Genomic DNA, 12,205 nt, shown 5'->3' on the forward strand with positions numbered 1-12,205 from the left:
CAACAAAGAATCTATTCAATGAGCCAGATATGGTGGTACACCATGGGAGAAGAGGGAAGAACGGTGAGGTTGACAGGGGACTAGGGAGGGGAGTACAGTGTGATATAAAATGAATAAATTATACTTAATAAAAAATAATTTTAAATAAAAGAATTCAAAGCAATTAAAAGATATCTATGTATTCTCAAAGAATGTTAGGAAATCAAAATTTAAGCAACTTTTATAATACTTAATATGAGAATCAAACATGTTGAAATAGATAAACTAGAAAGTGAAATCTTCCTCCTTAGCATTCTAACAAGTCCGTCTTCAGATGAACACTTACAGATGCCTTTGATGTGCTTATCTAAATGGGATCAAACTTGAGACTGCTCTTATGCTGCTTTTCTGCATCCTATCCACAGCCTGAAATGTCCTTTTATCAACTCTTAAGTGTCACTGGACTGAGCTCTTCTACCCCTCTCACTCACTTATATACATAAAACCAATCAAGTACACATGTGCTTGGGGTCTTCACTTTGCTGAGCCTAATTTACATTACTGCCCAAACGTTGACATTCCATATATAAAAAATATATTCTCATAATTTCCCAAACCCTTATATTTTAGCAATTAGTTTTGTCTGTGCCCACCCAGAACCAGAAAATAGAAATATGGACTTTCTCTCCTTCAGACTCCACAGCATTCTTGGTATATAGTAAAGTCACACAAACATGGCATCAACATTGTTCATACTGGGCATAGTGGCACATCCTAGCATGTGGGAGACAGTCACAAGCTTGAGGCCAACCTGCTCTACAAAGTGATTCAAAGGCTAGCTGGGTGAAACAGTGAAAACCTGTCTCAAAAATTTAAAGAAAAAAAAAACTTAGGTCAAATAACTGATCTGCTATCCTCTATATTACAGTCTATTGTCCTTGCTTTTTAGTGTTCTCATGTAATTCCACTGACTCACCCATATATTGTAAATTGGTTATTGTAATTTGGTTTTAACAAGCTATGTTAAATCTGGCGAGGTAGCGCACACCTGTAATCCCAGCACTTGGGAGGCAGAAAGTAACACAGAGGCAGAGACAGAGACAGAGACAGAGACAGGCAGAAACAGGCAGAGACAGGAAGATCTCCATGAGTTCAAGGCCAGCCTGGTCTACAGAATGAGTTCAGGATACCCAAGGCTACACACACACAAAAAATAACCCTGTCTTGAAAAACTAAAACCAAACAAACAACAAAACAAGAACAAGCTCTGTTAAGTTCTGCTTTTAAAAAAAAGTCCTTTCGGACTTTTTTATGTTCTTATCGTCCGCCTATAGTTACTTCATAGTTACTTTCACATTTATCCTTCCACAGATATAAAATGAAATGAAATAAAATAAAACAAAATGTTGTTCAGCGAGAAAGCCCATGTGTGGAAACCCTGGTCAGGAATGTAAGGAAAGACAACAGGAGGAGAGAGCTGGCTCAGCAGTTAAGTGCATGTACTGTTCCTACAGAAGATCAGGTATTTCAGGCGCACCCTGTTCTGACTCTTCAGCACTGCATGCACAAGATTTACACACATATGTGCAAGGAAAACACTCATCCCACTCGCCTTTAATCCCACAACTCCAGAGGCAGAGGCAGATAGATCTCCAAGTTTGAGGCCAGCCGAGCCTATAAACCAAGTTCCAGGACAGCTAGAACAGAGAAACCCTGTCTTTAAAAAAAACACAAACAAAAATTTCCATTCATCCATATAGAATTTTTTGAAGTTTTAGTTGTTTTTTTTTTTTTCCTTTTTTTTTTTTTTTTTTTTTTCCTTTCTTTCTTCAAGCCAGAGTCCTAGCATATAACTCTGGCTGTCCTGAAACTCACTACATACATCAGACTGGCCTCAAACGCAGAGATCTGTTTGCTTCTGCCTCCTGAGTTCAAAAAGTAAAGGAATGTGCCACTACTTCCAGTTGATAATTATTTTTTGTAAATAAGATTACAACATGGACCTGGAGAGATAACTCAACGGTTAAAAGCACATGCTGCTCTTGCAGGGGAACCCACAACTGATGGCTCACAACCACCTATAACTCTAGTGCTCATGTGCAAAAACCCACATATTAAAAATAAACAAAAAAGCAAGCGACATTTAAGACAGGATAAACTGCCATTTTAAAAAGCCCTTTAAAGTTTAGCAATCAAAAATAAAATGTCTCTCCAAAATAACTATTTTAATATTTAATTATGTGTATTATATGGATCTATATATACATTTGTGGAGTCCAGAAGAGGGTATCATATCCCCTGGAATTGTAGTTATAGGCAATTGTTATCTGTCTGACATGGGTGCTAGGAACCAAATTTAGGTCCTCTGCAAGAGCAGCAAATGCTCTTAACAGCCACTCTCCAGCCCACCGATGCAACTGTTTCCAAAATCAGTGTTCCAGGGGCACATACGCTAGTGATTTTATTAGAGGCATGTCCTCCTACCCTACTGTACTTTTATTTGAGACACATTTCAAAAGGTAGTTTTCTTTATAAATTGTTACACTACAAATATATCTTGACACATTATGAGTCCTATTTTAATCAACCTTTTTGTTTTGAGGCATTTTAGGTGACTTTCTAACATTTTTAACATACTATGTACATACATGTACAGTATTATATACAAATTATTTTTAAAAACCTATCTTGTCCTGATTTACTTTGCTAATACTACTGTGACTGACTTGTATGTCTAAAAACTAGTAAGCAGCAATACTAGAAGGCAATTTTTCTTTCCCTTCTTTCTCTAATATTTTACCATTAAACATTATTCTGGCTGTTACTGATACACATTTTTAAATATTATTTTATTTTTTGGTTTGAGACAGGGTTTCTCTGTGTAGCCTTGGCTGTCCTGGGCTCAACTTGTAGACCAGTTTGGCCATGAACTCACACAGATCTGCCTGCCTCTGCCTCCCTGACTGCTGGGATCACAGGCGCCTAGCTTAAACATTTTTACTGTGTTTAATACACCCTTATATTGGGCTGGATAGATAGCTCAGAGGCCAAGAGCAATGGCTAATCTTCCAGGGGTTATCAGTTCAATTCCCAGCAACCAAATGGTGGCTCACAACCCCCTAAAATGGAATCTGATTACCTTTTTTGGTGTGTATGAAAGCAGAGCACTCTTGCTTTATACATTAAATAAATAAATAAATAAATAAAAATACTCCTTTACATTAAAGAGCTTACATCCACAGCAAATGTGCATTTAAATCTATCAAACAGATTATTCCATTATTAAAATGGCAAATTACACTAAAAAGATTTCTCTTAAAGCTTCCTTCTATTCTTGGGATGAACCTTATTTATGCTAATTAATGTTATAAATTTATCTTTAACTTTTTTCTATAAATTCTCTGAACACATGTACAATTCATATATGCAATATACATACAATATACAATATATTTTATGATAGTTTTTAATGAAAACGTGAATATTGTTTACTATATCTCCCTTAGAAATCTGAATATAGAAAAAATTTCATACTGTCAATCTTCCTGTTTGGCATATTATATAAAATGTTGTGGAAGTCTTGTTTCTTGCATGTACAGAACGGTTAATTCACAGCTCAATTTTTTTTTCTACTAATTACTTGAAAGACCCTGGATAAACTTACTTTTCTAAGCTTCAGCTTTTTTTTTTTTTTTTTTTAAGATTTATTTATTTATTTATTATTTATACAATAGTCTGCCTGCATGCCAGAAGAGGGCATCAGATCTCATTATCCCACGTAGTGCTGGGAATTGATCTCAGGACCTTTGGAAGAACAGCTAGTGCTCTTAACCTCTAAGCCATCTCTTCAGCCCAAGGTTCAGCTTTTTAAATTGTAAATATAAAACACTAAGTTGTAAGAAATGTAACTGAAATAATTCGGGTAAAACTACTAGAGCAATGTTTCCCTTGAAGCCTAGCTGTAATATGTTAACTAAGTCCCACTAACATAAATCAGGACCAACAATTGGAAAAAAACAAAAACAAAAAACAACAACAACAACAACAAAAACAGGCTTAGAGGGAATCACAACAAAAGAAAATATACAGATACATAATTTAAGCATTTATTCTCTAACCTGCCAAGGCTTTTTCTTTGAAGAAGTTTCACTGAACAGAATTCCATATTACTATCTTTGATCTCTTTAACTTTTTTTGCATTTCTTTTAAATACAGATATTTAAAGCAGTTTCAATAATCCTTCTTTTGTTTTTATTTTTATTTTTGTTTCACTTATGAAATTACTTGCTTACTCCCAATTAGTGGGCAATGTTTTAAGATTTCTGAAAAGCACTGATCCTATGTTTAACTAAACTATGTAAATGAACTTAAACACTTAATATCCAACCCCCTCTTGAATTCACATTCCTTACCTGATTAGGACAAATATGTAACCTTACTAGAAAGTTCCAGGCTACTAAACCCATTGTTTTTGCTTGTCATGTCATCAAGATACTATTCACTGAGGAGTGGAGAACATCAAAGTACATGACAGAAGGTTGGAAAACTGTTACATAATAGTGTAAGGAACACTACAACTAATTTTAGAAATATTGCCAAGAATTTACCCACTAACATGCAGGGAGTGACATTTTGACATTACTATTTTATAAGTTTGGGGCTTTCTAATGTGTGATTTAGGGTTATTTTGGCAGTTAAATGACCTCATAGTTTTTATTTTCTTCCTATCTGAGATAATTTTTCTAAGTCTTCATTTCACTGTAGTTTTCTCACTGTTAAGTTATATTAATTTACATAGTACATGTGTAAAAATCATCCCAAAATGAAATCTTGGGTTTATACATAAAGTTCCACATTTTTCTGTATTGTAGCTCATTAAGTGCTTTTTTATTCTCTTGGCTTTATTTTGCTGCTTCAGTTTGTCACCTGAATGATTACTTCATTGGTTTTCATTTTCTTACTTATACTATGAAGTCAGGATATGTTCTGAGTACTGGCTTGTTTAGCCAATTACTTGATGTGACCTCTTGGTACAATCAAATGAAGTGGCAAAGTTATATAAGGCTGCAAGCCAGTTAACACAGCATACTGTTTTACAGTAAACTTATTTTTAAGTACAAGTACACATGAGAATAACAATAAAATACTGTAAGTAGAGAAAGCAGTAACATAGTTTATTACATTAATGAGTATTGTGTACTTAATGAGTGTGTGTGTACTAAGCTTGCAAATGACTACACAGTAGAATGGGTATCCAAAACTGTAAACCATCCATGTTAAAATAACTATGACAGCATTACTTGATAACAATTTTCAAGTCCACCGGATCAACAGTTTGTGGTTGACCAAAATGTCAATATATAGCACAAGACTGAACTGAAAGCTAAAACTTTCTCCTAAGCAAGGATTTAGCTGTGACATTTTTGTAGTTCATCTACTATTTCTGACTTTTATATGTATGCCTCAGCAGGCATGCCCATTTGTTATGGCAGGCACCTATGGACAACAGCTTCCATTTCACCACGTGTCTTCTAGTTCAAACTCACATCATTAGGATTTGTAGCAAAGAATCTTTACCCACTGAACCATCTCATTATCTCTTCTGTTCTTTTTAAACTGCAGACTTCATTTTTTTTTTTTTTTTTGCATTCTAACTTACTCTATTTTATTTAGAAAATATATTCTGCTATTTCATTCTTCAGAAATTATCAGTTCTGGTGACTTCTTATATGTAGCACTTTTATTATTACTGAAAAGTATACTTATTACTTGGGAGAGTAGCTGTTCCTCTTGATTTTTTAGTTCACTTTCCTGTCCTATCAAAAAGGAAAGATAAATGCTTGCTATGTTTCTGGTAAACTTTAGCCTGCTGTGGTTTTACGTGTTCATCAAATTTCATGCTTTGAAAACTTAATCCCAAAGTCACATTAATGGAATTTGATAGGTGTAAATTCTGGGAGGTGGGAAAGTCAGGAGGACTCATTAGGCCATCTCTATATAAAAACTAGTCTCTTTGGTTAGCTTTGTCTGTTGCTTTCTGTTGTCACCTTACAACTTTACAGAGTTTGGTATTAACAAAAAGGACTTTGCTATCCTCAGCTTTTCAATCTTGAACTGCCAGCCTTTAGAATCATGAGTTGAACAACTTTCATTCTGTATACATTAGCTAATCTATGGTATTCGGAAAGCAACAAAAAGAAAATAGACTGATACACTCTTTGTAATTTTACTAAGAGTTCCATGTGTGGACAGGAATGAGAAAAGTCTAGGATATATGCTTCCATTTTATGAGGCAACTGGCTGCCCTGGAGGTGAAACAGTGTTAGTTCTGGCTGGGTACCTCTGACTGTAGATAGGCTCTCTCCAGGGAAAAGTGGCTCTAACACACTTTTCTGTGTGCTTGCTGTGTTCTATACCAAAATTAAAAAAAAAAAAAAAAAGATAATCTGATCTAACCACTAGATAGAACAATATTAAAGTTTGGGGGCCTTTTCTCGGAGGTAGGGGTCAAAGCATAGCCAAACTCTAATACTGTAATGAAATTCCCCAAAGGCATATTTCCACTCAATGTGCTCTCTTTCTGGATAATATCTTTCAGATTTCTATCTAAGAGGAAGCTGGGAATCCTTCTCTGTTTACTGTCTGTTGCTTTATATTTATTTTTTTCAGTTAGGAAAGAGAAATGCTATAAATCTGGGTCTCCTTCCAAATTCTCTACCAAAACACCCTATTCTCTCTCATCCTGAAACTTTATAATGTTAAAAAATTTTGCCTCCCCAGTGCTGGGGGGCTAAGGCAGGAGAGTTTCTGAGAGCTCAAGGCCAGTCAAGGCTACAGAGTAAGCTCACAGGCAGATTGTACTATAAAGTGAAATACCGTCTTGACAGGCAAAGGAAAAGAAAGAAGAAAAGAACAAAAGGGGAAAACAGAAAAAAGAATACTCTTAAAACGAAGTATGAAAAGAAAGTTATAAAGTTGTATACAATGCACATAATGTGTATGAGTTAACATCAATGTGTATGTATAAGCTATCTCCTGAAGAGCACACACAAAAATGGCATGTGCTGTTAAATATACACATATATTCTGCTGTGCAGACAGTACATACAGATAGTTTACATGTAAATTTATCCTGTGTACAAAGAATTCTTTCCTACCTATAATATTCTTCCTTCTTAGTCCTATGAGAGACTAAGTTCTTTAATTTAATCCATGTTACAAAAAACAACAAAAGAAAAAACAAAAACAACTTTAAGGTCCTTAATTTGACTGGAATGTGTATCAAAGGGACACACTCTCACTAGAATTCAAGAGAACCGTGTTGCTCCCCTGAAGAGACAAGCTTGAAGTGAGTTCAATACCCTGTGGATCATGACACTGTACATCCCAAAACTGTCACTAACAGCTTACCTTATTAGCTCTAGCTGTGCAAGTTCCTGGTTTGCTTGAAATATAGGCTTTTTAGTGAAGAGCTCACCAAGGATACATCTAACAGAAAAAAGTAGAGCCATGATTACCTAAATTTCCTCATTTTAATTCGCTCTCAAAACTTGTTAGTACCATAAGCAATTGTGCCCGTCTTACCCACAGCTCCACACATCAATAGCTGGTGTATATCGTTCTTCTCCCAAGAGCAGTTCAGGTGGACGATACCACAAAGTAATGACCTTGTTAGTATAGGGACGACTAAAAAAAGAAACAAAAACAAAAATACACAGACAGCACTCTTTAAAGTTAGCATTTGTTGTAATAAGAGATTCTCTCAAAAATACTATTTTAGATAATCAAAGCAATCCCACAATCTTAATTAAATCTAAGGTATTTTAATACACAATCATAAAACACATAAGCAAGCAACAGACATTCCCTCAACATGTGAATATAAAAATAAGCAGTTAGCTATAGTTAGCTATTAACTGCAATTTGGTCAGAGAGTCAGTCATTCATCAACTCAACTGAGTAATGTCTTCCCTTTCCATAAAAACTCTTAAAAATGATTAATTCATGAAGGAATAGGTTGTTTTAACAAATCTGGCAAAGGATTAACAGATAACAAAATGTAGTTCAGATTCAGATTACCTAACAAACTTACTGTTTTTGTTTTGGGTCTGAGGATTGAATCCAAGATCTCTTATGTGCTAGGCAAGTACTTTACCAAATCCCTAAAAAAAGTTTACTGTCTGTTAAAAAGATAGGTTCTTGCTGTATAGACAAGGCTGGCATTGAACTCAGAGATATTCTTGCCTCTTCTGTGTGCTACGATTCAAGGTGGGCACCACCACAGTTGGCTCCTAGCAAAAAGTTTTAATTAAGGCTATCTGTGAAAATATTTAGCGAATTTGGATGCACTCTAGTTTGTCAAAATAAAGTAGATATTGACTACAAAAGTTAACTGTGGTCTAATCAACACAGAAACACAAGCTACAGGTAAGGTGCGTTATCAGAAAACTACAAAGAGAAGCCTCACAGTACAAATTCAGCAGAAATTTTTTTTTTTTTTTTTTTTTTTTTTCCGGGGGGGTTTTTTTTTTTTTTTTTTTTTTTTTTTGTAGTCCTGTCTGTCCTGAAACTTTCTGTAGACTAGGCTGGCCTTGAACTCAGAGATCCACCTATGACCCTCCCCAGTGGCAGAAAGACATGTGCCACCTCCACCTGGCTTCAGTAAAGTATTTCTAAACATCAGACAGTAGTCACATTCTACATGATTTATATGAATAAGGATGATCCTAAAAAATTGGGATCTGTGGCTAAAGGATAGATTTCAGAGTAATTACATCTTTAGATCAGTTATAAACCTCATTCTTTTAGATGTCTTCCAAAAAACAAGGACTACAGGGCAGATAGAAAACTCCCCAGCAAGGCTGTATTCTAAGCCCATTCACTAACTTGAGACTGGCTGGATAGCATTCATTTGGGGAGAAGAAAAAGTATTTCATTTAACCCAGCAACTTTCTCTTAGCAACCATCGTCTGAGTTTCCAGAAAGCCCAAGATCCACCTGAACTGCTTTGCTTGCTCTGCCTGCCCCAACTTGGCCAAAATTCCTCTAAATAATTTGAACACCAATATTTCCAAAGCCAAAAACTTCTGCTGACATCAATCAAACTGAAAGTTAACGAGTAAGTATCTATTTTTTTGTTGCTGTTTGATTTAGATTTATTGTCAAGCAAGGTCTCACTATCTAGCAGCCTTGGCTGGCCTGGGACTTGTTTTGTAGTCACAGTGGCCATGAGTTTCCAGTGATTTTCCTACCTTTGACCCCAAAAGCTGGGAGCCACTACCACATCTGGCTAAAATGCCTATGAAGCAAACAAAAACTGAGTATACTTTCATTAGAAACTTTTCTTTGCCTACTTCCTGGCATCACTTATCTTCATATAATATAAAGTGTTTAAACCCTAGCTACACTAATAAAGATGGACTTACTCATTCTTATTTGAGCATAATTCCTTTTAAATTTGAAATACCTCCTAATTTTTCTCACCTATATACTATTCTTTGATACACACAAAAGATCTAATATCTACTCTCATAGTCTAATATCTACTCTCAATAATTCGTCTTTACATGCTTCCACTGTTTTAAACTCTGTATATATTTTCTATCTTCACTCAAAAGTCTAAACACTCATTTTTTAACATGAACCCAAACATGAAGTCCAGGAAAATGTGGGTTCAATAGAGCACTTAAATGTAACATAGGGTGACATGTGAATCAGCTGGATAGGGGGAAAAGATTAGAAATATGAAAACTAGTTTTTAAAGTGTTTCAAGGGCCTACCTATAAGTACTTGAAGCCTATGCTATACAACTGAGACTAGATTAACTACTCTCAAGGAAATATTGAAATTGATATAAATCTAATTTTTAAATTAAAAAAATGAAAGTATGAAGAAACTACAAATATTGAGGTGATTTTTTTTTATTTATTTAAAAGAAATGTTTAAACAAAAGATTAGTTTACGATAGGCATGGTGGCTTACGCCTTTAAACCCAGCACTCAGGAGGCAGAGACAGGCAGATCTCTGTGAGTTTGAGGCCAGTCTGGTCTACAGAGTAAGTTCCAGGACAGCCAGAACTACACAGAGAAACCATCGGGAGGGGGGGTTAATCTCATAAATCAAATTCTATGTAATTTGTTACATAGTTATTTTTAGCTTTAAGTTTGGTTAACAACCTTTACCAAACTTAGAATAGTCAACTTTTAAAATGATTAAACACAAAACCACACAAAGTATAGTTCTAAGTGTATTTAATATAGCAGATGTATTCTAAGTATTCCTAAAATGTTAGTTTTTGTCAGATACTTCTTGCTTGTTTGGTGACATATTTCAATGCTTTCCTTCTGTACAGTCTGAGGAATTCCAGAGCTTGGGGGAAATGTGTTGGGGGGGGGGTAGATTTGCTATTTTAAATTTGACAAGACCATTCTATGAAATTTTAAAAGATTCACCTAAAATTTAAAATAATTTCCCCAACAATACATAATAAAATCCTCAGTGATTTCTTTCCTACTTATAATTTCTAGTATTTTTGAGACAAGAAGGGGCGCCTTACAGTTACTACTCATGATGACCATTCCATTGATAACTATCTAGCTGCTGTAGGAAAACAACTAAGGGTTTGTTTTTTTTTCTCTCTCTCTCGTGGATGGGGAATGGAACTGTCTCCCCATATAGCCCACAAGTAGGCCTCAAACTTAAGTACCTTCCTGTCTCAGCCTCTTCAGTGCTAAGATGACAAATAATGTGCCATCACCCCTAGCTAGGAATCACCAATAAATTCATTTTAAGTCCAATAATATTTTTATAATTTCAATAGCTACCTCCCAAGTCTATTCACTGGTACTATTTCAAAAGTATAGTTATTAGTTTCCTCTCCTTTAAAGTGTCTTTGCCTCCCACCTTTTTAAAAATACTTGTTTTAAAAAGAAAACCAGGGCATATCCCACTGCAAATAAATAAAACTTACCTCGGCCTTATAATAAGCCTGTACACTGAGGATCTCATTCCTGTGACTCTACTGCAGAATTTCAAACTCTTAAACGCCAGGGTGCTTAAGCATCAGCTGAGCTTCTACTGGAATATTCTTTGTCTGGGTCTTCATTAAATTTTCTTTCTTCACCCTAAGATCTTAGTTCCAATTTTCTTCTTCAAAGACAACTATCCTAACTGTCCTATTGAAATTCCTCCAGCCACTGTCACTATTGCCAGAGACCTATAGTCACTATTTTATTTGAATTGTGGCACTATTTACACCCATTGACTTCTCTGAGCACCATGTAAATGAGACAAGGATTTTGTGTTCCTTTTACAGTTATAATGCTTAGCCTTTGGATATTTATTAGGTCACACTGTCAGAACAGTAATATTGCAGATATTTTTAACTGATTGACATGCTATAACTACTTCATAGTAAGTACAAACTTTTTCTTATGTCTCTTTTCTTTTTCCTTTATACTTTTACATTCTTTTTACCTTGTAAAGAAAATAAAATTTAAATTTCTGTAACATGCTATATATTGAAAAATAAAACTCATTTTCCCCAATAGATGTTGTCATCTTGTCTGCTCTTAAATGTGCAAATTTTTAAGTACCTATAAGAACCTACATCATAGCATTCAAAGATAAATGTGTTACCTTCTGCTGAAAATTGCTTTACTCTTCCTGTTTCCTGTCTCAGCAAACAGCACTACTTGTGGTAGAACAGCTGTCCTCTAGGACTTGCTCCTTTCTTCTACAGCAGCTGCCCCGCTACATACACTACACTTCTCATCCTCACTGCACTGAGGTGTGGCCATGTGACCAAGTGCTTGCCACTGGAATAGGAATATATGTGCTAAGAGCCTTTTCTAGGCATGCTTCATAACACCACCCCTCTTTTCATATTTCTGGCAACAGCCTTAGGAGGCATGTGTAAATGTTAAGCAAATCTCCCACCCAGGTTTTCTGGATGACTACATGAAATAGTCACCATCTGAACTGATGTTATAGTTAAACATTAATGGTGGAGGTAAGCAACAATCAGTTAACATTAGTGAGAAATTATAATACTTTATGCCATTACTAAATATTTACAGTAGTTTGCCTCTCCTAACTGTAAATGTATCCAGCTACTTAAGTACAAACCTTATAGACAGGAGTGGAGACGTTTTTTCACAATAGGTAATAGTTTCTAACTATTCTCTAATAGAGACATTTATGACATAATTCGCCTCTTTCTAAGACG

The 12,205-nt window shown here is 35.2% G+C and overlaps 1 protein-coding gene across 5 annotated transcripts in view; it reads right to left on the reverse strand.

Moving 5' to 3' along the window:
* Cdk13 (cyclin dependent kinase 13) overlaps nucleotides 1-12,205 on the reverse strand; it is an 86,586-nt gene that overhangs the window by 13,193 nt on the left and 61,188 nt on the right. For all 5 annotated transcript variants that reach the window (XM_055603980.1, XM_055603978.1, XM_055603979.1 and 2 more), the window contains exons 8-9: nucleotides 7,564-7,665; nucleotides 7,390-7,467 (exon numbers count right to left, since the gene is read on the reverse strand). In XM_055603980.1, the coding sequence (XP_055459955.1) occupies nucleotides 7,390-7,467; nucleotides 7,564-7,665 (180 nt within the window). The remainder of the gene's footprint in view (nucleotides 1-7,389; nucleotides 7,468-7,563; nucleotides 7,666-12,205) is intronic.

The sequence above is a fragment of the Psammomys obesus genome, unplaced genomic scaffold (genome assembly GCF_907164565.1).
Source record: "Psammomys obesus unplaced genomic scaffold, mPsaObe1.curated_primary_1811, whole genome shotgun sequence".
In the NCBI taxonomy this organism is placed as follows: domain Eukaryota; kingdom Metazoa; phylum Chordata; class Mammalia; order Rodentia; family Muridae; genus Psammomys; species Psammomys obesus.